Source organism: Rhinopithecus roxellana, chromosome 20 (assembly GCF_007565055.1).
Source record: "Rhinopithecus roxellana isolate Shanxi Qingling chromosome 20, ASM756505v1, whole genome shotgun sequence".
In the NCBI taxonomy this organism is placed as follows: domain Eukaryota; kingdom Metazoa; phylum Chordata; class Mammalia; order Primates; family Cercopithecidae; genus Rhinopithecus; species Rhinopithecus roxellana.
The window spans coordinates 69,627,038-69,652,640 of NC_044568.1; the positions used below are offsets into that span (position 1 = coordinate 69,627,038).

General features: G+C 51.3%; 2 protein-coding genes and 1 long non-coding RNA gene across 5 annotated transcripts in view; 1 reads left to right on the forward strand and 2 right to left on the reverse strand.

The window, feature by feature from the left end:
* TRAP1 (TNF receptor associated protein 1) overlaps positions 1-14,055 on the forward strand; it is a 70,897-nt gene extending 56,842 nt beyond the window's left edge. Inside the window, exons 12-18 of the mRNA XM_010376039.1 lie at positions 4,960-5,107; positions 6,883-7,068; positions 7,901-8,039; positions 8,498-8,583; positions 9,374-9,519; positions 13,229-13,301; positions 13,866-14,055. Of these exons, the coding sequence (XP_010374341.1) occupies positions 4,960-5,107; positions 6,883-7,068; positions 7,901-8,039; positions 8,498-8,583; positions 9,374-9,519; positions 13,229-13,301; positions 13,866-13,967 (880 nt within the window). The 3' untranslated portion in view covers positions 13,968-14,055. The remainder of the gene's footprint in view (positions 1-4,959; positions 5,108-6,882; positions 7,069-7,900; positions 8,040-8,497; positions 8,584-9,373; positions 9,520-13,228; positions 13,302-13,865) is intronic.
* DNASE1 (deoxyribonuclease 1) lies at positions 14,003-17,775 on the reverse strand. The gene is made up of 9 exons (XM_010376037.2): positions 16,834-17,775; positions 16,357-16,495; positions 15,940-16,028; positions 15,689-15,772; positions 15,299-15,414; positions 14,950-15,080; positions 14,719-14,873; positions 14,261-14,357; positions 14,003-14,175 (listed from the first exon to the last, which is right to left on the reverse strand). The coding sequence occupies exons 2-9, from the start codon at positions 16,492-16,494 to the stop codon at positions 14,128-14,130; spliced, it is 858 nt and encodes a 285-aa protein (XP_010374339.1). The 5' UTR covers position 16,495; positions 16,834-17,775; the 3' UTR covers positions 14,003-14,127.
* Positions 17,776-18,058: 283 nt separating this feature from the next.
* Positions 18,059-25,603, reverse strand: part of LOC115895218 — a 36,316-nt gene continuing 28,771 nt past the window's right edge. The window contains exons 4-5 of one of the 3 annotated variants that reach the window (XR_004055413.1): positions 20,951-21,116; positions 18,390-18,814 (exon numbers count right to left, since the gene is read on the reverse strand). This is a non-coding gene — a long non-coding RNA (uncharacterized LOC115895218). Of the gene's footprint in view, positions 21,117-25,603 lie in introns of all 3 variants that reach the window. The other 2 variants (XR_004055411.1, XR_004055412.1) reach the window with 2 other exon arrangements.

A 25,603-nucleotide genomic window follows, 5' to 3' on the forward strand; every position in this document is an offset into this window, starting at 1 on the left:
AATCCTTTAGCCTCAGCCTCCCAAAGTGCTGGGATTCTAGGCATGAGCCACTGTGCCTGGCCACTTAGATTTTTTGTTTTTGTTTTTCACACAACTGAATGCATATCGCTTATACTGTTTCCTTTTTTCTACTTAGTTTATTTGCAGCACTTTCCATGTCGTTTTTTGGAAGCACTTTTAGTTGCTACATCACGGGTTATCATAGGGACATACTGTAGTTTACCGATCCCGTCCCTTGGGGCTGCAGAGCTGGGCTGTCTCAGCGTTTCTGCTGTTATGACACTGCAGTACACATGTTTATCTTTGTTCTGAAATCTTTTTTTTTTTTTTTTGATTTTTTGAGACAAAGTTTTGCTCTGTCACCCAGGCTGGAGTGCGGTGGCATGATCTCGGCTCACTGCAAGCTCTGCCTCCCGGGTTCACGCCATTCTCCTGCCTCAGCCTCCCAAGTAGCTGGGACTACAGGCGCCCGCCACCACGCCCGGCTAATTTTTTGTATTTTTAGTAGAGATAGGGTTTCACCGTGTTAGCCAGGGTGGTCTCAATCTCCTGACCTTGTGATCTGCCTGCCTTGGCCTCCCAAAGTGCTGGGATTACAAGTGTGAGCCACCGCGCCCGGCCTGTTCTGAAATATTTACCTGCAGCTATATTCCTTAGGATAGAATACTAGGGGTGGGGTTACTTGGTCAGAGGATTTGACTATATAAAAGGTATTTTCCTTGCTTACTACAGATACGTTATATAATCAATGAAAAGGGAACTTCAGTCCTTGTTTCCCCACACAGCCATGCTGGCTCCTGACAGCAGGACCCCACCTTGCTGCTGCCATGACCGCAGGGCAGCAGATGTGCTGACCTTGGCAGGATACGTCCCCGCCCCACAGCAGTAACTGTTCTGTGATTGTTAGAGTCGTGCTCTTTGGCGTATTGACCCTGCGCGCTTGGAGTGCGCCTGTGGGTTACTGGTGGTCTGCCCAATGTTTCAGTTCACTTCAGTGAAGAGAGGGCTTGGGGCTGACTCCCGGAAGATTATTGCTGGTGCTGGAGTTGTCCCCACCCTTTGCCCATCCCCATCACCCTGCCCAGGAGTGGCCACAGGAGGGGAGGTTCCAGGCACAATGTCCCTGGGCTAGATAAAGCAAAGGACACCCACTGAACTGGGGACACGTCTGGCCTCATCTGGGAAGCTCCCGGATGAAGTGGAGGCAGGGGCCAGGCCCTGTGGAGAGGGAGCTCCTGGTGTCCCTGCAGGCTGAGGCGACTGCATTCCTCTCCCCTTTCTGAATGTGCTTCCTGAGTGTTTCTTCTTCACTGAGAACTGTGCTGAGCCTGCATAAACACCTGTTTCATCCTGTGAGGGGAGCCGTGAGTCCTCACTCATAGTTGTGGAAACTGAGTCACAGAGGGGTGGTCTTCCTCAGTAAGGGAGCTGCATTCCTGGCTGTGGCAGGCGTGCTGGCCCCCTGGTGGTGCCCGAAGCTGCAGAGCAGGGGTACTCATCCCAGCTTGTGGTTGTCAAAGGTTGCGTTGTCAGTCTGAGAACTCATCTCGATCAGAAAAGAGTCAGCCAAAATTAGAACTTTTAAGAGAATCACAGACTTAAAAGTTGGAAGCATGGTACCAAGAACATGTTTCTCCTCGAACCCTGTGAGAGGAAGTTGCCTTCCCGATTCCTTTGGGGTGCATTTCCAACAAACAAGGATGTCCTCCTCTTTGTAATTAACAGATGTGACGGGTGGTATTTTGAAGCTATGTAAATGTCACATTCTTCATGAAACTCTCAATATGTTCATTTATTTACTTAAAATATTTATGTGTTGGCCGGCAAGGTGGCTCACGCCTGTAATCCCAGCACTTTGGGAGGCCGAGACGGGTGGATCACCTGAGGTCAGGAGTTCAAGACCAGTCTGGCCAACATGGTTAAACCCCATCTCTACTTAAAAAATAGAAAAATTTGGCTGGGCACAGTGGCTCACGCCTGTAATCCCAGCACTTTGGGAGGCCAAGGCGGGTGGATCACAAGGTCAGGAGTTACCAGCCTGCTAAGATGGTGAAACCCCATCTCTCCTAAAAAAACAAAAAAATTAGCCAGGCATGGTGGCAGGCACCTCTAATCCCAGCCACTCGGGAGGCTGAGGCAGAGAATTGCTTGAACCCGGGAGGTGGAGGTTGCAGTGAGCCGAGATCACGCCACTGCCCTCCAGCCTGGGCGACAGAGTGAGACTCATCTCAAAAAAAAAAAAAAAAAAAGAATTAGCTGGGTGTGGTGGCGGGCACCTGTAATCCCAGCCAGTCGGGAGCCTGAGGCAGGAGAATTGCTTGAATCCGGGAGGTAGAGGTTGCAGTGAGCCGAGATCACGCCACTGCACTCCATCCTGGGGACAAGAGCGAGACTCCATCTGATTAAAAAAAAAAAAAAATTGTGTTTATACTGTTTGTAATTTATTTATATGGGCTGATTTCATGTTTTATTCAAGAGTTTATAATCTGTTGCTATCATTACTAAAATTTTTTTTTTTATTTTTATGTATTTATTTTTGAGATAGAGTCTTATGCTGCTGCTCAGACTGGAGTGCAGTGCGGTGGTGAGATATCAGCTCACCACAACCTCTGCCTCCCAGATTCAAGTGATTCTCCCGCCTCAGCCTTTCAAGTAGCTGGGACTACAGTCACCCACCACCATGCGGCACTAATTTTTTGTACTTTTAATAGAGACGGGGTCTCACCACGTTGACCAGGCTGGTCTCAAACTCCTGATTTCTGGTGATCCACCTGCCTCAGCCATCCAAAGTGCTGTGATTACAGGTGGGAGCCATCATGCCCGGCTTATTACTTTTTATAGAGACAGATTTTCACCATGCTGACCAGGCTGATCTCGAACTCCTGATCTCAAGTGATCCAGCTGCCCTGGCCTCCCAAAGTGCTGGGATTACAGGTTTGAGCCACCGCATCTGGCCTATTATTTTTGATGTTCAGATGGTCCCTGATGTGGCCAGTGTGAGCCTCTTCATGGTCTCCCATCCTTTTGGACAGGCCCTGGGCAGATCCTGCTTTGAGGACTTCCTCTGGTATCAGATGTTCCAGGCTCACCTTGTATTGCATGAAGCCTTTTAGCCCTAAGACTACTACTTCTCTAAGGATCCCTGTCTCCTTTAATGGAGAATGGTATTTAGAAGCCAAGATCTGGGCACTGTGGGTGTTCATCACTATTAAGGTGTCAGTGCTCCCAGGCCCTCTTAGTAGATAGAGCTTAGGAAGCGGAGAGACAGAGAGTGGTTGTGTGTGTGTGTGTGTGTGTGTGTGTGTGTGTGTGTGTGTGTACGTGCCTATACCTATACCTTGATTTATTTTTCTCTCATGTTCACACTGATACCTCCAATATGAATCCAGTGCCACCGGGATGCTCTGGTCTTTCCTTCTCCTGTGTTTGAAAGTCCCTTTGGACAGTGAGAAATCTCTCTCTCATTCTTTTTGTTTGTTTTGTTTTTGAGACTGATTCTTGCTCTGTCACCCAGGCTGGAGTGCAGTGGTGTGATCTCAGCTCACTGCAACCTCCACCTCCCAGGTTCAAGCGATTCTCCTGTCTCAGCCTACCTGAGTAGCTGGGATTATAGGCGCCTGCCACCATGCCTAGCTCATTTTTGTATTTTCAGTAGAGACAGGGTGGTACCATGTTGGCCAGGCTGGTCTTGGAACTCCTGACCTCAGGTGATCCACCCACCTTGGCCTCCCGAAGTGCTGGGATTACAGGCATGAGCCACCTCGCCCGGTTGATTATTCTTAACACAGTTACCCGTTTGACCAATCCCCCTCCATGTAACCAATCTACCATTGCCACTGCCCTCTTCTGCGGGTGTCCCTGTCACCCACTTGGGCTCTGACTCTCCACAGTGGGCTGGTCATGCCCCCAGACTGGACACCCTTCTCTGGGGTTCTTGGGCTCTGACACCCATACCAGGCTCTTCTCAACCATGGCCCTGCATAGATACCTTCCCTGGGCCGTGCACCACATCCTGGGCTACTGTCCTGTCCCATTCTGCCCTGTGGCTGAAGCACTGAGTCAACTGGGGATGGAGTGCGGGAGGAAAGGCTGTAAATGAACTTGATAGAGTGTTGTTCCCTTGCTCTGGATTGTTGAAATACATTGTAATTTACCTGCTTAAAGGAAAGGTGAAATATTAAGAAGGAAATAAAAATATCCCTAATCCCAGTGATAAAGTTGTTCCTAATTTTAGGCCATTATGTAATGCTGCAGTAAATATCCTGATCCCTCAAATCCCAATTTTGAAAAGTGAGAGTGCACATATATTCAGTATAAACCCCAAATTACAGTGCACATATATAGTATATACAATGCTGCTCCTAACTATGGAAAATTGTTAAGTAGAATGTACAGTCTTTGCCTGTATCCATAGATATACTGTAATTTACCCATATTGGGATTTTTCTGGTTTTTCTTTCAACAGTTAACTTTCTCATGTCATTGAGGATTATTAAAAGATGCTTTTTGTTTAATGGCCATTTAGCATTACATAATTTTAGCCTATATTCTTGAACATAATTCATAATTGTTCATAATTGTTATATTTTATGTGCTGCAGTGAAAATCCTGGTACGTAAATCTTGGTGTGCTCACGTGTTTCCTAAGGTGCAGTTCCTACAATTGGAACAACTGGCTGAAAGGTTGGAAGCATTTTCTGGGTGTGGGTATCTGTCTCTGGGGGCAGCGGTTCTCCTCCCGCCTCCAGGGGGTGTGTGCGCTCCACCCTGCTGCCTCCTGTCTGGCCACTGCCCAGGGTTTCTGTCCTTCTGCTCAGTCTTTTTCAGTTGGGCCAATAACGGTACCTTGTTGTTTTCACTTTTTTGATTTTTAGTGGGGCTGAACATTTTTTTGTACCCTCTGGCCATTTGTATTTCATAGAGGCTGCTTTTGTGTATTAAATGCATTTCTTTTCTGTAGGAAACTCCGGGACGTTTTACAGCAGAGGCTGATCAAATTCTTCATTGACCAGAGTAAAAAAGATGCTGAAAAATATGCAAAGTTTTTTGAAGATTACGGCCTGTTCATGCGGGAGGGCATTGTGACCACCACCGAGCAGGAGGTCAAGGTAGGAGCTGTGTTCCAGGCCTTTGGGCCGCCTTGTCCCGGGGGCTGCTGAGGACGCTGGTGGAGGCATCCCCTGATGTGACGGTGGTGCAGCTGGGCATCCTGGCTCCTGCTGCTGCTGCCAGGGTCAGGAAATGGAAAGTCGGGCCTCTGGCACCTTCCAGCCACGTCCTGACCTCCCGCCAGTGCTGTGCTCTGCTCTGAAGGGCTCAGCCCCACCGCTGTCTGAAGTTGCAGCCCAGGGAGTGGCAGGATGGGGGTGTGCAGAGACCATCTCCCCGCAGAGGATGTTGGGGGCTGGGGAGCCACAGGCGGGACAAGCCAAGGACTGTGATCCCATAGGTGGGGAAGGGGGTGGTCTCAGTGTCTGCTGAGGGGCTATCATCATGTACTGGATATCAGTCTCCAAACACTATGCTACTGGGGCTAGTCATTCAGTTACTCAAACAGTGGATGGCTGAAAAATGAAACATTTGTTCCATAAACATTTTTTTTTTTTTTTTTTTTTTTTTTTTTTTTTTTGAGACGGAGTCTCGCTCTGTCGCCCAGGCTGGAGTGCAGTGGCCGGATCTCAGCTCACTGCAAGCTCCGCCTCCCGGGTTCACGCCATTCTCCTGCCTCAGCCTCCCGAGTAGCTGGGACTACAGGCGCCCGCCAGGTCGCCCGGCTAGTTTTTTGTATTTTTAGTAGAGACGGGGTTTCACCATGTTAGCCAGGATGGTCTCGATCTCCTGACCTCGTGATCCGCCCGTCTCGGCCTCCCAAAGTGCTGGGATTACAGGCTTGAGCCACCGCGCCCGGCCTCATAAACATTTTTTGTCCATTTTTTTATTGAGATACAATTTACATAGCATCAAATTCACAGAATTCAGCTTTTAACACGTACACTTCAGTGGCATTTAGTGCATTCACAGTGTGGTGCAGCTGCCTCCACTGTAATCCCAGAACATTTCATCCTAGGAGCCCATCCCGTGCTGAGGTCCCTTCTCTCCAGCAGCGGGAGGAGGATGACCACGTGTGTGGGGTCCCAAGGAGGCTGTGTTCTGGTTGTCTGCAGACTCTGGCAGCTTCTGACACAGGCCTCTTCATTCTCATTTATCTTCATTTGAGTTAATAGCACATAGGTAGGAGCCAGAGACATTTCTAGGTCTTTGTAGGTGTGCACGTGTGACATGTCTTAGTGCAGACCCACCATGTGTGCAGGGGTGGCCTGGGCCCTGCTGGGTGGGTGCCCAGCTCCTTGCTTTTCCCTCTTTCCGTCTGTTTACCCTGGTGTGTCCTTCCAGCTGCAGCTCCCATGAGCTCCAGAGGTCACAGTTGTGTTCAGCTGATGGGGAAGAGGGCAAACCCCTCCTCTAAGGGCCCTTCTCCAAATCCCACTGGCCAGCTGTGAGGAGGGCTGAGAACCGTGGACTTCACCCATGTCTGTGTGCTCATCAGAGACTGCCTCTGTCGCTGAGGGCAGAGGGAAGATGCTAGGTCCAGGCCAGGCTCTGCTGTTGCGGGGCGGGGGGTCCCCTCCCAGGGCATGGTGCGCGTAGCTCCCTGGAGAGCCCCTGCAAGAGGTGCTTCCCAAGCCCCCAGAGCTCCCGAAAGGGGCCTGATGGGCAGAGCAAAGCCTGGTCTCAGACAACCCGAGTCCACTACTGTCCTTCGCGTCAGGGCCAGCCTGGAGTGCCAGGAGGCCATGGGCATCAGAGGGTTTGTGCCCAGCTGATTGGGGGACATTGAGCCCATGGGCCTGGAGCAAATGGTGACCTGCCTCATCCCTTCCAGGAGGACATAGCAAAGCTGCTGCGCTACGAGTCCTCAGTGCTGCCCACTGGGCAGTTCACCAGCCTCTCAGAATACGCCAGTCGAATGCAGGCCGGCACCCGCAACATCTACTACCTGTGCGCCCCCAGCCGGCACCTGGCAGAGCACTCGCCCTACTATGAGGCCATGAAGAAGAAAGACACAGAGGTGGGTGAGTGGTGGGTGGGGCAGGCTCCCGGGGCTGCAGCCTGGGGAGGGCTTGAAGACACAGAGGTGGGTGAGTGGTGGGCGGGCAGGCTCCCGGGGCTGCAGCCTGGGGAGGGCTTGAAGACACAGAGGTGGGTGAGTGGTGGGCGGGCAGGCTCCCGGGGCTGCAGCCTGGGGAGGGCTTGACCTTCTCAGCTCTGTGCTGGGGGAACCTGCCCAAGATGCAGGGTAGGGGCTGCACGGTGAGTCCGGGTCACGGACACAGAGGCTGGACCGACTGTGATGGTTGTGTTTGTCACTTGGAGGTCACATGTGCATTTTTTGTTTTGTTTTTTGTTTTTGAGACAGAGTCTTTGCTCTGTCGCCCAGGCTGGAATGCAGTGGCGTGATCTGAGCTCACTGCAGCTTCCACCTCCCAGGTTCAAGCCATTCTCCTGCCTCAGCCTCCCAAGTAGCGGGGATTACAGGCGCCTGCCACCTTGCCCAGCAAATTTTGGTATTTTTAGTAGAGACAGGGTTTCACCATGTTGGTCTCGTACTCCTGATCTTGTGATCTGCCCACTTTGGCCTCCCAAAGTGCTGGGATTATAGGCATGAGCCACTGCACTCAGCCACATGTGGATTTCTTTATGCGTGGAGTGCTTTTGCCTTGAAGGCAGATGAGAGCCTTCCTTAGACCCAGGTGTGGCAGTAACTGTCACACAGGCCTGGGATCCCCACCTGCCCCAGTGTGGCCCGCTTGGCTCCCCCAGCCCTCCTGCTGCCCACATCCTTTCTTCTGTGGTGGGTGGAGGCCCCCGGGCCTGACAGAGCTGCTCTTGACCACCTGCAGGTTCTCTTCTGCTATGAGCAGTTTGATGAGCTCACCCTGCTGCACCTTCGTGAGTTTGACAAGAAGCAGCTGATCTCCGTGGAGACGGACATCGTCGTGGATCACTACAAGGAGGAGAAGTTTGAGGACGGGTCCCCAGGTCGGATCCCTTGCTCTCTAGGGATGGGGCCGGTGCCTACTCCCTGCACGCCTCTGCTGTCCTGCAGTGAGGGCTTCCCTTGGGTTTTCCTCAGTTGACCTGGGCTCAGCCACCCCCGAGAAGAGCCTTGTGGGAGCACCCTGGTGACTGGGGGGAGGTGCCTTCTGGTGTAGATACCAGGGATCTGTCCAGTGCTCCTGCCATGGTGGCTTCTGGAGCTGGCCCAGCTTCTTGAGAGGTTGTGTATTGTCTTTTTAAAGCCCTAACCAAGTTGTATGGGCCTCAGGCAACCTGAAGCATCCTTTGAGGTTTTACTTGTAGATGAAAAGCATCTTGCTGGCTTCTGTCTCCATCCTGGCGGGAGAGGAGGTGGGAGCTAGCAGGATGCTGCATGGCCCCCATGGAAGCCGGGGATTGGGGGTGCAGGCCTGAGCTCACTCTCGCCTGCTCTTCCACAGCTGCCGAGCGCCTGTCAGAGAAGGAGACGGAGGAGCTCATGGCCTGGATGAGAAACGTGCTGGGGTCGCGTGTCACCAACGTGAAGGTGAGGCTTTCCTGGGGATGGATGACCCCTTGGCCACTGGGGCCCTCAGTGTGCGTAACAGGCCGGCCAGCTGGTGGCTCCTAGAACCTGGCCCGGTGGGTATCCTTCCAGCAGCAGCAGAAGCCCATGGTGTCAGCGGGAGACCCTGTGGGTCGCTGGTGGGCACACGTGTTGCCCGGGAGTGCGCTGAGGCAGGAGGACAGTGTCTTCCTCCCGGCCCTGCTCCCGAGCAGGTGCGAACTGAAAATGGAAAACCAGCAGCCCCAGCGGACTGTCCTGGTCCCGACCCTTCAGGAGTTGTGGCGGCTGAGGACGTGGAGTCCGAAGAAGGGACATGCTACCCCAGCCCTCAGGAGCTCACATTTTCCCTTGGGTTCTTAGTCAGCGGGTCTTGGGTGGGCTTCAGAGAGCTAAGACCCGCCCCTGCCCCCACCAAATCAGTCTAGCTCTGAGCGAGAAATGAGTGTCCCACGCATGGTCACTTGGAGGAGGGGCCTCATGCTGGGTGGGCTGGCGCGGACCAGAGGATGGATTTGGGCAGCTCCTGGAGGCAGCAGCAGGGGACCAGGGTGGTGGAGCCCCTAGGGCACAGTATCTGTGGGGCATCAGCTCAGGGCCCACAGGTTAGTGGGTCATGGGGAAGTAGCAGCACTGGTACAGGAGAGTCCTTGAGACCCCGCCTGCTACCTCGTGGTCTGGGTGACCTTCACCCCTGGTTAAGATGCTGCCAGTCCCCAGCCCTCTCACACTGGGAACGTTTATCACCCTCAACCCCTGGCTTTGCTCACAGGTGACCCTGCGACTGGACACCCACCCTGCCATGGTCACCGTGCTGGAGATGGGGGCTGCCCGCCACTTCCTGCGCATGCAGCAGCTGGCCAAGACCCAGGAGGAGCGCGCACAGCTCCTGCAGCCCACGCTGGAGATCAACCCCAGGTGAGGCCACACTCCTGGCCCTTCCAGCCTGCGGGATCCCCCAGAATCCTGTGTGTGGTGTTCTTCTGTTGTGGAATGTGACACAGAAGAAAAGTGCGTGAGGCCTGTGGACACGTGAGTAACTCTGAGGAGCTGTATTCAGTTTAGGCTGCACCCATGTGAAATGGAGCCTGGCCGGCCAGCCGCATCCCACCTTATGGCTTTGCCACCTGTGCATGTCCTGAACATGCTCAGTTTTGCCTGTTTTGAGGTTTGTACGTGGATCTTGGTGTTTGCTGAAGTCTCACTTTGCTCACTTGCCATGAGGGTTGCCCACGCAGAGGGGCTGCCACAAGTTTATTTTCGTAGCCGAATAATGTCTGCTGCAGAAACCCACCTCGGTACAGCAGACTCCTCCGTTCTGCTCTGCTGCGCCTCGGGTGGTTCTTGGTCAGAAGTTTTGGAGAACCAGGCTGCTCTGAATATTCTTGTCCGCGTGTCTGGGGCTTGTGTGGGTTTCTCTGGGGACCCGGTGGTGGGAGCTGCTTCCAGGGTGGACGGAGAACCCCCAGCCCTGACAGTGGCTAAGCGTGTAAGATGTCCCTGCTTTCTTCCCGCTATTCTTTATACGCCCTTTATCTGTTGTAGATGTCTTTTCCCCTGCCTTTAGGTATCTTTTGATGAGTAGGTATTCTTAATAGAACATTTACGTTTTCATTAGATGCTTTTTTGGGATCTTAAGAAATCTTGACAGAGTCATGAATTCATTGTTCCTATGTTTCTTTCTTTCGAGATGAGGTCTGTGCTGCCCAGGCTGGAGTGCAGTGATCTGTACAGCCTCAAACTCCTGGGCTCAAATGATTCTCTTGCCTTAGCCTCTTGAGTTAGCTGAGACAGTGTGAACCATCATTCCTGATTTTTTAAAAAAATTTTTGTGGAGATGGGATCTCATTATGTTGCTCAGACTGGTCTCAAACTGGCCACATGTGATCCACCGTGCTGGGATTCTAGGTGTGAGCCACTGCGTCTGGCCTGTTGGGGTTTGATTGAGATTGTTTTGATTTCCTAAATTGAGTTTTCAGGAGAATTGGCACTGTTACAGTATCACTTCTTTGCACCCATGAATATGATCTTTTTATTTAGGTCTTCAACATCCTTTGGTACCTTACATTCTCTGTAGAGTTCTGGTACCATATTTAAAGAATTATTCTTTGATGTGTCTTATTGGGTATTTTAAAATTTCATTTTCTAACTTGTTGTATATGAAGTTTCTTTTCTGGGGGAAATTTTATATACAGCAATTTTTTAAAAAATGAAGTTACATAAACAAGCTACCAAAAATGTTAGAAAACAACAGAAAGGAAATCGAAATCCATAGCCTTACCACTCCCCACAATGTAGCCTAAGTAGTATTTTAATTTTTGAGACAGGGTCTCACTCTGTCCCCCAGGTTGGAGTGCAGTGGGGCGATCTCAGCTCACTGCAACCTCTACCTCCTGGGCTCACACGGTCCACCTGCCTTGGCCTCCCGAAGTGCTGGGATTACAAGTGTGGGCCACCACCCCCAGCCAGGGTTCGTTTTGTTCTTTAGTACATGTCTAGTTTTTTTGTTTTTGTCATTTTAGAACCTTAACTTTAAAAATGATACTGGCAGTGAGGGAGAATCATTGTCCTGGCCATGGCACTGCTGGGGGAAAAGCTGACTTGGCTTATGGCTGTCAGTGCCGAGTAAGCACCTTCCCACAGCAGCACCAGTCTGCAGAATGCCTGCGCCTCTGCTGGAGCAGCTCAGTGAGGCAGACGCCATGTCACTTTAACTAGTTTTGGTGCCAAACTAGTTTTTTAAGATAGCTGCAGAAGTGCTCGTTTCTGTCTATTGCCAAAGGACTTCACTTTTGGAGACAGGGTCTCGCTCTGTCACCTAGGGTGGAGTGCACCAGTGGCACCATCAGAGCTTACTGCAGCCTCGGCCTCCCAAAGTGCTGGGATTACAGGCGAGAGCCACTGTGGCCAGCCAGGTTCACTTTTATTTGTTTTAAAATTTGGTGTTCTGTCCACATAGTTCAGAATTCAAAACTGTTTACGGGGGAAAATTTCCTCTTACCTGTGTCCCCAGTGCAGCCAGCATTAGGGCTTTTGTATTTCTGCAGAGATGATGTGCACTTGTGGGCAGCTGCACCCTTGGGTTTTCTGGGGGTAACCTGCTGTGCAGTGGGTCCTTGCCTTGCTTTTCTCCTGTAGGGTAACTAGGTGATCTCCGCATTAGCATATTAAGAATGTCCTTTTGGGCCGGGTGCGGTGGCTCAAGCCTGTAATCCCAGCACTTTGGGAGGCCGAGACGGGCGGATCACGAGGTCAGGAGATCGAGACCATCCTGGCTAACATGGTGAAACCCCGTCTCTACTAAAAAAAAAAAAATACAAAAAACTAGCCAGGCGAGGTGGCGGGCGCCTGTAGTCCCAGCTACTCGGGAGGCTGAGGCAGGAGAATGGTGTAAACCCGGGAGGTGGAGCTTGCAGTGAGCTGAGATCCGGCCACTGCACTCCAGCCTGGGCGACAGAGTGAGACTCCGTCTCCAAAAAAAAAAGGTCCTTTTTTCCAGCTACATAGACTAGAAATGTGAGGATGTGCATTTAAAGTGTTTCCTGGTTTAGGCTGGGTGCGGTGTCTCACGCCTGTAATCCCAACATTTTGGGAGGCTTAGCCGGGTGGATCCCTTGAGGTCAGGAGTTCGAGACAGTTCGAGACCCTGGTCAACATGGCGAAACCCCGTCTCTACTAAAAATACAAAAACTAGCTGGGGGTGGTGGTGGGTGCCTGTAATCCCAGTTAATTAGGAGGCTGAGGCAGGAGAATCTCTTGAACCCGGGAGGCTGCAGTGAGCCAAGATCATGCCATTTCACTCTAGACTGGGTGAAGAAGTGAGAGTCCATCTAAAAAAAGTTATTTAAAGGGATGCAGTTAGGAAGTGGAATGGCTGAGTCTCAGCACATCCACATGTGGGTTTCCTGACTCCAGTTGTCCTCTGGAGAGGCTGTACAAATGTACAGTTCCCCGGAGCCCTCGGTTTTATCAGACTTCTCCTAAGTGAAAAATTATAATTTTCATGTTAAATACTACATGATGCTTTTTTCTAAAGTCAAATGTATCAATCATTCTTTACTTTTTGGCTTTTGGGTTTGTAGTTTTGTGTGGAAAGGCTTTCTTTCCCCTTCTGAGATTATGAAGCATTTCTTCCCTAGAATTGTGCTTTTCATCTTTGATCCCTCTGGAATTTACTCTGGTCTAAATGGTTTTCTGCATGGCTCCCAGTTATCCCAGTGCTGCTGGACGGAGTGATCTGTCTCCTCCCTCTTCTGTGAAATACTGTCCTCATCAGACCAGTGTCCACCTTCCCCCTTTCCAGAGCTAAACTGTTCTATTTACTAGAGCCCTATAATATGTTTCAACATATGGGACTTCCTCCCTTCTCTTTTATTATTTATCTAGGAACCAAGGCATGTCTTCACATACTAAGCTCCTTTTGTCCCTTTAGTGTATTTTGATCTTGGAACTTGGCTACCTTACAGCATTTTCTAATACACTCCTGCTTCGCTTGGGTTTTCTGGGTATATAATCATATCATCTATATACCTTTAAAAAACTAAATATTCGGATAATCCCAAAACATGAAGGGAGGGTTGCAGCACGTGGTCCTGAGCTGCTTTTTCTGGTGGGTTCTGTGTTGCAGGCATGTGCTCATCAAGAAGCTGAATCAGCTGCGGGCAAGCGAGCCTGGCCTGGCCCAGCTGCTGGTGGATCAGGTGAGTGCAGCAGCTTAGGATGACTGCACAGATTTGGGCTACCAGCCCTGAGAGCCTACCTTCGGGCTGGAACAGCAGTTTCCTCCAAAATCCTGCCTTTTTTTTTTTTTTTTTTGAGATGGAGTCTCGCTCTATTTCCAGGCTGGAGTGCAGTGGTGCGATCGTGGCTCACTACAATCTCAGCCTCCCGGGTTCAAGCAATTCCCCTGCCTCAGCCTCCCAAGCAGCTGGGAGTATAGGCACATGCCACCACGCCTGGCTAATTGTTGTGTATTTTAGTAGAGACGGGGTTTCACCACGTTGGCCAGGATGGTCTCAATCTCCTGACCTCGTGAGCCACCGTGCCCAGCCAAATTCTGCTTTAAAAAGGGAAAAATGGCCAGGTGTGGTGGCTCACGCCTGTAATCCCAGCACTTTGGGAAGCGGGTGGATCACCTGAGGTTGCAGTGAGCCAAGATCGTGCCTCTGCACTCCAGCCTGGGCAACAGTGAGACTGTCTCAAAAAAAAAAAAAAAAAAAGATGCCCCATGGCCCTCATAATGGGTTTCCACTCTTGCCTTTCAGATATACGAGAACGCCATGATTGCCGCTGGGCTTGTTGACGACCCTAGGGCCATGGTGGGCCGCTTGAATGAGCTGCTTGTCAAGGCCCTGGAGCGACACTGACAGCCAGGGGCTAGAAGGACTGACACCACAGATGACAGCCCCACCTCCTTGAGCTTTATTTACCTAAATTAAAAGGTATTTCTTAACCTGAGTGTTGGGCTATTTGTCTGGCTTCTGCAGCAGGATGGGTCCTCAGTTCAGCTGGCGTGGGGAGGGCTGCTCACTTCAGCATCACCTCCACTGGATAGTGGTCACTGATGGCTTGGGCCTGCAGGCAAGTGGGCACAGGGTCTGGGCTGAGCCTAAGCTCCTGTGTCCCATCCCCATGTGACTGTGCAAGGGAGGACACGTACCAGTGCGTCACTCAGGCCATAGGCAGCCTGGAAGTTAAAGGGAAGAGCCGAGTCGGGAACAACAGCGTCTTGGAGCAGCGTCCCTGCAACCACGATCCTGATGGGTATTGGGAAGAGAGAGTAGGTTCCCCTGTCACCCATGGGCCTGGCTCAGGGCTCACAGAAACTAAACTAAGAGCCCTGGGACCTGCCAGTGCAGGTCTGTGGGTGCCCAAAACTGCACACCCTGGCCTGTGCCCCTCAAAGTGGAAACCACGTGACAGCCTAATGTGTCTGTCTCTCCTCTTATCCCCAAATGCGCTTTTCCTAAAAAACTAAAAATCGTAGCTCTTGTTATTCTGTTTCTTGAGTGGATCAACTGAAGTTCAGTTGGGTGAGTGTCCAAAGGCCTCGAGACTTCTGAAGCCAGACGTATGAGTCACGGCTGCTCTTTGCCTTAAGCGCGATACCCTGCTCACCTGTCGTAGGCACAGTGCGTGGATGTAGCTGTGGTGTCAGCGCTGTCAGGGATCAGCCACTGGAAGGTTGGGCTCGTCCGCAGGCGGATGGATGACCACTGGGAGGGTCTCACATAGCTGCAGCCCGCATTGAAGTCGCCCATCAACATGACGTCCTACCAGGAAACGTTGCCTGTGGGCCCAGGGACAAGTGGAGGCCGCTGGTGCCCACTGCCCCTGGGAAGGTCTCACCTCCAAGCCCCATTTCTTTTGGACATCCAGGTAGACGTCATAGAGAGCATCGATCTCAGCTACTGCGTCCTCCGGGGCAGCATGCAGGGGAACGATGGCAAACTCCCTGACCTCTGTGCAGCGGCCACTCCCTGGGGGCAGGTTCAGTCACCATGTCAGTTGGAACTGTGAATCATGACAGTCCCCCTGGGGGGGTCATGTTCCAAATGAATGGAAAACCCAAGCCCCGGGGACTGGGAGGGCAGTGTGTGACACAGCCATTCCAGGTTCCCTAGGAGGGGATGGAGGCCGTAAGCGCCAAGCTGTGCCCCACCCTGGCCCAGGCAGCACCCAGTGTGGCAGCACCCACCTGTGAATGGGCAGGAGAACCTGACGATGGCTGGCTCTCGGCTGAAGGTGTCGTTCCCACAGGGCTCGCAGCCGTCATCGTAGTAGTAGCTGTCCACCACAGACACCTGGTCAGGCCTGCGGGAAGGCGGGGCAGGAGGAGGTGACCCCAGGCTGGAAGCTGCCCCACTCCTGCTTCCCAGGAGGCAGGCGTTGCGTCACAGACAGGAGGGCGGGCCGGCAAGCCGCCACCTGCTCACCCCATTGGTCCGGGACCTCAGGAAGGTGTTTTCACTCCATCCTGGACCTGCCCTGCAGCCTCAGGTTCTTGCCCCTTAGGACAAACTACTTCCCTGCTCTGCTGGGGCCCTCCCAGGTGAAGGAGGAGCTTCTGGCTTTCTGGACCACCCACCTGTACACGAACAGGTAGCGCTCCTTATAGCTGTTCCGTCCCAGTGGCTCACTGACCACATAGTGATAGGTGTCTGGTGCATCCCTAGATTGAGGAAACAAAAGGTCCCAGTGGGTGGGCGGCTTAGGGGACGCCTCTGACTGCCGACAGCAAGGCTGTGCCCAGGTCCCCCCACCCTTGGGGCCCAAGTGAAGTGAGGCTATGCCCTGGACGAGATGTCACCTCCCTAGGACCCTGCCACTGTCACCCACTGATTGAGGTTGTCCAGCAGCTTCCCCACGGCAGTCAGGTGGCTGTCTCTGACCTCCTGGACCAGGGCGATGTCGTAGCGGCTCAGGATCTGGGGGCAGGGCCACAGCAGTGCTGAGCAGGGTTGGTGCCACCTAGGGACCCCACACTGCCACAAAGGGAGCCACAGGTGATGCTCGTGGCATTGCTGGGTTTAGCTGCAGCCTCATGTTTCTGCCTGGGCTCCTCCTGCCAGCCAGGGACAGCACAGCAGGGACGAGGACCTTGGTCCGCAGCCAAGAGCCTGTTCCGCCGGGCTGGGGGCAGAGGCGCTCATTACCCCACACCTGACACTCTGTGGCCCCACAGGGCTGGCCCTGCCCACCAGCCCCAGACTCCAGAGCTCCTCTGCTTCTGGGGAGAGGCCGCCCTGGCCTCACCTGCACAATGTAGCTGACGAGGGTGGCATTGGACATCTTGGTCTCCCCAAATGTCTGGATGTTGAAGGCTGCGATCTTCAGGGACACGGCCCCCTGCAGTAGTGCCAGCAGTGCTCCCAGCAGCCTCATGCCCCTCATCCTGGGAGAGCACAGGGTACAGAGACATAACAGAAGTGAGACGTCATCCCTGCCACAGCACTCCAGCTTCCAGGGGCCCAGCTGGCAGGGGCTGGTGCAGCTCAAGGTCAGGGGGACGTGGGCAGGGGAAACCCCCGCAAGCCTTTCCTACAACGTCCAGAAACCCAAACAGCTGGGACCACGTGGAGGACCCCGAGTCACTCTTCCATCCAGCAGAAAACCCGCCCGGGAGGGATGCTGGAGCCTCCTCACTTGTCCTCTGCTGGAGGACAAGACTCTAAGCCTCCCTCCCTGCTCCAAACTGGCCAGTCACCCGGAGGCACTCCACCTGGTGCTCACCTGAGAGGATGGTGATGTCCTCAGAGATGATGAGAATGCTATCAAGAATCTGGAATATCCTTTGATGTCAGTTTTCTCCTTTTGCTGCTTTAAGAAAAAAAGTAGTTTATGAAGAGAGGTCTCTGAAGAAGCACTTCAAGGCCCTGGCAGTGCTGCTGGGTTCCAGATCCTGCACAGGCAGTGCGTGTCTGGGAGTTTTAAAGGTTCAGGCAGCTGTGACCTTCCCTGGGACAAATGTCACCTGAGGGTGCAAAAACAATGGCTGTGTGTGGCTTTCCGCACAGGTGGTTTGCTGGCATGTGTTTATTTCTGCAAGCACAGGTTTCTTGCTGCTGTGAAAACTGCACCTGATAATGTTTGTACTTGGTTTTAAAATATCTGATAACAAGGCCAAAGGTTCCTGTCCTATGTCCCTTGCACGTGCAGTGGCCCCCATTTTCCAGGATAGGGCAGGGATGGGCCAAGTGTGTTGGGGGGGTGGGTTGGGCTCCAGTCTCCCTGTCTCTTGTCTGGGGGCCCCAAGGACACCTTGGAGTAAGAGGCCAAAGCCACATCCAAGGTTGCAAATGGAGCCCCCTGGTGGCTGGACAGCCATGACTGCTCTATGGCCCAGGACACGCCTGCCTTCCTGATTCGTCGCCATCAGGTGCAGGCAACCCTGCAGGAGGCTGAGGAGCTTGGAACAAGCAGGCGGGGGCCTGCAGCACCAGCGCCATGGGGCTAGGACAGGTGGGGGCTGCAAGGCCCACCCCAATTGCCAGCCAGGCAGTGGGGAGCCTTCTTGAAGTGGACAATAGGCTGTGTGTTTAGGCCCAGGGGATCCTGAGTGACCAGATCACAAGGGCAGGGCAGCAACTAAAGGCCAGGCCTCAGGTCTAGTCATTTATTGTTTTTGTTTTGGGTTTTTGTTTTGGGTTTTTGTTGTTTTTGAGACAGGGTCTCACACTGTGTTGCCAAGGCTGGAGTGCAGTGGCACAATCATAGCTCATTATAGCCTTGACCTCCAGGGCTCAGATAATCCTCCCTCCTCAGCCTCCTGAGTAGCTAATATGAGTGTGCCACCGTGCCTGGCTAATTTTTAAATTTTTTTTGGTAGAGATGGGGTTTTGCTGTGTTGTCCAGACTGGTCTTGAACTCCTGGCTTCAAGCAATCCTCCCACGTAGCTGGGACTATAGGTGCATGCCACCAAGCCCAGCTATTGGGTTTTTTTTGTTTTTGTTTTTGTTTTTGAGGCAGAGTTTTGAAGCACAGCGTTGCCCAGGCTGGAGCGCAGTGACGCTATCTGGCTCACTGCAACCTCTGCTTCCCGGGTTCAAGCGATTCTCCTGCCTCGGCCTCCTGGGTAGTTGGGATTACAGGCACACAGCACCATACCTGGCTAATTTTTGAATTTTTAGTAGAGACGGGGGTTTCACCATATTGGTCACACTGGCCTCAAACTCATGACCTTGTGATCTGCCTGCCTCGGCCTCCCAAAGTGCTGGGATTACAGGCGTGAGCCACCGCACCCAGCTATTTTTTAAGTTTCTCGTAGAGACAAGGTCTCCAACTCCTGAGCTCAAGCAATCTTCCCGCAAATGCTGGGATTACAGGCGTGAGCCACTGCACCCGGCCAGGTCCACTCATGTCTTGGAATCTTTTTGATTTTCCATTTGTATTTATTTCCTGAGGCTGCTTTAACTACCACAAGTTTGGTTGCTTAAAATAATAGAAATGGATTCTCTCACAGTTCTGGAGACTGGACGTCTGCAGTCAGGATGTCAGCAGGACCCTGCTCCTCCTGGTGGCTCTGCGGGGACGCTTCTTGCCCTCCAGTTTCTCCAGGCTGCCAGCAATCCTTGGCCTTCCTTGGCTGTGGCTGCATCACCCCAGTCGCTGCCTCGTCTTCTGATGTGTGTGCCTGCATTTGGGGTCCTCCCAGAGAGCAGGGATGATGTCCTTATCTCACCAGCCTTTACTCAACATCTGCATCCTTTTTTGCTACAAAAATCAACATTCAGAGGTTCCGGGGTGAGGGCACAGCTATTTTTTGAGCCACCCCTGGGTCTTGCCCGCTTGGAAGGGGCTGTGCTGGCCCTCCAAGACAGCCCTGCACATAGGATCATCTGTGGTCCCCCTGGGGGAAGAGGGCCTGGAGGGCTTGGCAGAAGTCCAGGCGAGATTCAGGTATGAGAACTGCAGGAAATGAATACAAATGGGGTCTGCAGGAGGCCTCAAGGCCAAGAGTCAGCAGGGGCCAAGGTCAAAGGTCAGGAAAGTGCTAGGTCTGGCCAGCTGGTCATGAAGCAGAAGGTGGGCCCAGTGGGGACTAGAAATAGGAAGGTAAACCACCCTCACCAAGACTGGCGCCCATTCCATAAAGACACGCCGACAGACACCTCTGGCTGGCAGCGCTAGTGCACTGATCTGTCCCTCCTTTTGGGACGGCGTCTACCAGCTGGAAACACCGCCGCTCCTCCGGCTGCCAGAGGCCCCACTGCAGGCTTGTCCAAAGGCTTCAGCGATGGTTCTTCCCTGTTTGCAATCTCTGAGTCTAGGACAGCCTCCATTATGTCAAAATCCAGTCCCCACGCGAGGCCACCAGAGGATTTGGTGTAGGAATTAGTCCTCTGCCTTTGGTGTTTGCCTTTCCTGGACACACATCTGACAGCGACCCATCACGGGGAAGGGAGTAACGCTAGAGGGCGGCCACTGTCCTCCACCAAGAAGCTGTGTGGTGCAGCTTCCAGAGGGGCACAGGGACACAATTATAGCGCACAGAACAAGTGTCCAGCCCCCCACATGCGCTCAGCACGTAGGACAAGGGTTCCCCTCTGGTCTGTCATCCCCTCCTGGCTCTTGACCAAATGCTGCCCCATCTGCTTTCAGGTGCTCCCAGGCAGTGCCCCTGCTTCCTCTACCTGCCAGAAGGAAGGCTGGAACTTGGGCCTCACTGTACAAATGGCAAGCACTGCCTGCCGTGTGGCTGCCCTCAGCATGGGCTTTGGAGACGGCAGCACAGCCCTGGAGGAGGCTGGTCTGACATGGGGCCTGTCTGGGATCACTGCTGGGCCTTCAACCATCTGGAGCCTTCATGTCTTCTGTCAGATCGAGTGACATTATTCCCAGAATCGTTTCACCTCCTCAGAAGCCATCGTGCCCCTGCGGCCTGTGGCCTGTGGAGTCTCCAGCACTCTCACTTCTCCCTCGCGGATCTCTTTTCTGTCTGTGTCAGTCAATGCTGCCAATGCTGTTACAACAGCCACCTGAACACTCAGTGTGTACACACGCATTTCTCTCACGCTGGCAGGTCAGCTGGGATGGCTCTGCTGCCTGGGCCTCGTCCTGGGACTGGGCTGGAGGGACTGCAGCTCCCTGGGCACCCTCTTCCCACAGCATGGAAGGTGGAGGCTCCCAGAGTACAAGCAGAACACGTGCCGCCCTAAGGCTGAGGTGGACCTGGCTGCTGTCGCTTCTGCCCACATTCCATGGGTGCTGTCGAGCTGCAGGTCCAAGCCCCACATCAGGGGAGTGAGTGGGGTACACTCTTCCCATGCTGGGCCCCACTCTGGAGATAGGCCTTGGGAATGCCCAAGGAGGAAGCCCAGCCTTTCTGGGATTTTCACATCCACAGAGAATGGGTGCTGTCAGCCAAGGGCAACAATGAGAAAAGCTGACTGCCTTCTCAGATCAGGATGTTTTTACACCAACCCCAAGGATCTGCAGCCTTCTCAGGTTAAATTAAACCTGTCCCAGACACAGGAAGGGAAAAGAGCACATAACAGTTATCTTGACATCTAAGCCAGGTCACATGCTCTGATTTGGCTGAAATTACAGGATAAAGGAAAAATCCTACAGGCACCATGGCTGGAAACAAATGGCCTCAAAGGAATACCGGTAGCGATGGTTTTATGCAACCACAGCCGGTGCTGTGTGACCCGGCGACGTGCAGGCCAGGGAGGGTACCTTTCTACCCATCAAGAGCAAAAGAGGGAAGGACGCAGAGCTGTGGTTTCCAATCTACACGGAGGCACCCCCATGAACTCACAGGGCACCATCAGATCCTCCTTAATGTTGAAGGAAGCAGTGATGCTCTGCTCTGCTCAAGGCCATTCATGGTCTCAACGTTAACATTACCTTGCTTTATAGGGTATCTTCCCTCTCTCTGCCAGGCTGGGTTGTGGCAGTTACTGAACAAGCAATGACTGTGAAGGTCGACGTGGAAAACCGAGGCAATGAGGGTAGCGGTGTTCTATAAGATTCCAAGTTGAAGAGGTGCTCGACAGGCACACACATCCCATGACTAAACAAATAAGATGAACATTTTTCCTTATGTATTACTTTTCTGTATTACTTTTCTAGACATCCACTATCAGTAGCCAGGACACAAATACTTATTACTGGGGTTTACTTATTTAATATACGTAACTGTGAGGGATTTTTTTTTTTTTTTTTTTTTGAACATATAATCTGGACTTACTAACTTTAGGTCACAGTAAGTTAAAAGATAGAAAAAGGTCTCATATTACTGGAATTCAAAAATTGACCATATAATGAAGAAGAAAACTAACAATAGAACAGGGCAATGTTCGAATAGCTCAGTGGGGCCAAAAGATCAGCGTATATCCTGCATCATCTTTCACGCAATGTCGCAGCTTTTTTCCCCTAAACATAAAGGCAGATTAATACAAATTAGCCTTATTTAGAATATTCATTTATGTTTCCTTCTGATATTGATATTTGAATGGAAAATGTATGAATAACTCATGGTTTCTACTGAAGTTTAAGAGTCTACCAGATGATGCTCGGATTTACACGATGCTAGAATAAGACACTACTGGGTGATGATTGCAAAGTATGAGCTGCAGATAGAATCTAAAAGGACATACATAATAACAAGTATTTTATAACTTAAAAGACATATAGTAAATATAAATGAACTCACACAACCTACTTACAAACAAAACTAGAATAAACACAACTTGTAGGAACCAACTCCCGTTGATTTCACCACTTAACAGTAGCAAGTTCTCAGGTGGGTCGTTTCATTTAAGGATGACTTGAAATTTTACGAGACCCCCTTAGCTCCCACATACGATAACTGTGGAAGAATTTTTTCTTATCAACTAGAAGTTGGGGAAAATACACTGAGATATAAAATGATACAGCTTCTCACCCATTTGAAGGCCCATATCATGCCTAAATTTCTACTGATTTAACTTAAGAAGCTCCTTGCCCTGAGAGATTCTTTATCCCACAACACTTTACTCAGATGTGGCAGAGAGTCCCAGGACACTACCCAGGCCACAAGATAAAAAACGCAACCTGTCTCCTATCTGGCACCACTGTTAGGGATGTCTTTTGGCCTGCTATTAAGATAATTATTGAACCTTAATCAAGAGTGCTCTGAACTGAGAAAGTGTGAAGCTCTGATCTGACCTCATGGGTATGGCTGAGTTACATTTCCTGCTTTACCGCATATAACTTCTTTTCTAGCCTTCATCATTCACCACTGCTTCAACATTCTGTCACAAAGAAATTCTCAGTTCTACAAATTGCTACCGAAAAGAATAACTGCAAAGGATTAAACATACCACCGTGTTTCAATACATAAGTTCATGTTGGCATAAAATAATTACCAGCCACCTTAGGGGGATGCTAGGAAGCCAACTTCTTATTCTGCAAAAAGGCAAAGTCAAAGGATCAAGGCGGTATTCTGCCTTTCCTATGAAAGAGGACTGCCCAGTAACCCATAGTTCAAGAACGCTCTCTTTAGATAGGTGGATTCCAGCTAATACACGAAGAAGGAATGCTAGACTTGAAAGTCACCATTTTGCAGTCCCTAATCTCAGCCCTGATGTAGTGGCTGCTAACATCACAAAAGACAGCCTCTGTCCCTTCTAATCCAAGACCACACACCACAGCACTTAGCTGAGTTCTTGCCAAAACAATCTTGAATCTGATCAAACCTCTAGATCTAAATGACAACTTAAAGCAAATACAAGGACAGAGGCTCATGTTCAACAGCAGCATGGGGACACAGTACGACTCAGACTGGGAAATCATAGATGGCAAAGGACAGGCTCCTCAATAGATTTATTTATTTTTTTATTTTTTATTTTTTTTTTGAGGCGGAGTCTCGCTCTGTCGCCCGGACTGGAGTGCAGTGGCCGGATCTCAGCTCACTGCAAGCTCCGCCTCCCGGGTTTACACCATTCTCTTGCCTCAGCCTCCCAAGTAGCTGGGACTACAGGCGCCCGCCACCTCGCCCGGCTAGTTTTTGTATTTTTAGTAGAGATGGGGTTTCACCGTGTTAGCCAGGATGGTCTCGATCTCCTGACCTCGTGATCCGCCCGTCTTGGCCTCCCAAAGTGCTGGGATTACAGGCTTGAGCCACCGCGCCCGGCCTCCTCAATAGATTTCAAAATGAAAAGGAGAGGCAGAACTCACAGATTAAAAAAAGTTCGCATTTTGAGATGGATGATAAATGGTAATAAAACTTGAGATATATCAATAAATAAAATGTATGGACCTTAGATCCTATAAAACATCCAATCTTTTATTCATGCAAACAGATATTTGTGTAACAAATTATGTAAGAGGCTATCAGGGAAAGCAGAATACTGACCCGTAACTGGGAAGTTTTAACAGTAAACTCTTCAGTTTGTAATGGCTCTTATTGGTCTTTATGTTTTGTTTTTAAAGAAATTATTTTAGGAACAGGGTCTCACTATGTTATCTAGGCTGGAATGCAGTGGCTTTTCTTTTTTCTTTTTTTTTTTTGAGACGGAGTCTTGCTCTGTCCCCCAGGCTGGAGTGCAGTGGTACAATCTCGGCTCTGCACTGCAGCCTGCCTCTGGGGTTCACGCAAGCTTCACTTCTGGGGTTCACACCATTCTCCTGCCTCAGTCTCCCGAGTAGCTGGGACTACAGGCGCCCGCCACCACGCCCGGCTAATTTTTTGTATTTTTAGTAGAGACGGGGTTTCACTGTGTTAGCCAGGATGGTCTCGATCTCCTGACCTCGTGATCTGCCCGTCTTGGCCTCCCAAAGTGCTGGGATTACAGGTGTGAGTCACTGCGCCCGGCCATTGCAGTGGCTTTTCACAGGCACGATCATAGTGCACTGCAGCCTGGGCTGAAGGGATCCTCCTGCCTCAGCCTCCTGGCATGTGCCACCACACCTGGTTTTGTTTTGTTTAAGACAGGTTCTTGCTCTGTTGCCCATGCTGGAGTGCAGTGGTGCCATCTTGGCTCACTGCCAGCTCCGGCCTCCCAAGTTTGAGCAATTCTCCTGCCTCAGCCTCCCTAGTAGCTGGGATTACAGATGTGTGCCACCATGCCTGGCTCATTTTTGTATTTTCAGTAGAGACAGGGTTTCACCATGTTGGCCAGGCTGGTCCTGAACTCCTGGCCTCAAGTGATCCGCCTGCCTCAGCTTCTCAAAGTGCTGGGATTACAAGTGTGAGCCAACACACCCGGCCACACCTGGCTAATTTAAAAAAAAAGGGGAATTTTTTTTTTTTTTTTGTAGTGATGGGGTGGGGATCTCACTATGTTGCCCAGGCTGGTTTCAAACTCCTGGGTTCAAGCGATTCTCCTGCCTTGGCTTCCCAAAGTGCTGGGATTCCAGTTGTGAGCTACAATACCTGGCCTTGTATTTGAGAGTCACATACTATTCATAAAAGATTGAAAGACGAAGTGGTACAGTACCTGGGATTTGCTTCAAAATGCCGGCCCTGAGGCTGGGAATGAGTACATGAAGGTGCATAATACTAGTCTCTAGTTTTGAATATGCTGAAATTTTCTGGCTGCATGTAGAGCCTCATGCCTATAATTCCCACACTTTGGGAGGCCACAGTGGGAGGACTGCTTGAGCTTAGGAGTTCAAAACCAGTCTAGGTAACATGGCAAGAACCTGTCTCTACAAAATATTAAAAAGTTAGCCAGGCATGGAGGCACACATCTGTGGTCCCAGCTACTCATGAGGCTGAGGTAGGAGGATTGCTTGAGCCTGGAAGGTGAAAGCTGTAATGGGGCATGACCACACCACTGCACTCCAGCCTGGGTGACAGAGCAAGACCTTGTCTCAAAAAGAAAAAAAAGGCCGGGCGCGGTGGCTCAAGCCTGTAATCCCAGCACTTTGGGAGGCCGAGATGGGCAGATCACGAGGTCAGGAGTTCGAGACCATCCTGGCTAACACGGTGAAACCCCGTCTCTACTAAAAAAATACAAAAAGCTAGCCGGGGGAGGTGGCTGGCGCCTGTAGTCCCAGCTACTTGGGAGGCTGAGGCAGGAGAATGGCGTAAACCGAGGAGGCGGAGCTTGCAGTGAGCTGAGATCCGGCCACTGCACTCCAGCCCGGGCGACAAAGCGAGACTCCGACTCAAAAAAAAAAAAAAGAAAGAAAAAAATCCCATTATTAGTTTCTTAAAATTCTACAAATCAAAAGCTTTTTAAGCAATACTGCTTGATCTGATACAGCATCCAAAAATAAGGTAACAATTAGTTAATGTTAAAAATGAAACTACACACAAAAAATTAAATGCCCAGGTTTCCATCTTAGAAAGACCGTCTGGTCACGCCTGCTCAGGAAACACTCCCCTGCTGTCCTCTGAAGCAGGGACTTTGTCTCACACTTTAGCTGTGGCTGGGACATACCCCCTCAGACAGGTCTGTTGGGCATCAGCCATCATAAACTTGCTGCAGCCGCAATGGCCCCTGATTACTTCCCTGCTCATGTCTATGGCCCCACCACCATCCAGGTGCTAGAATACCTGAGATCATCCCA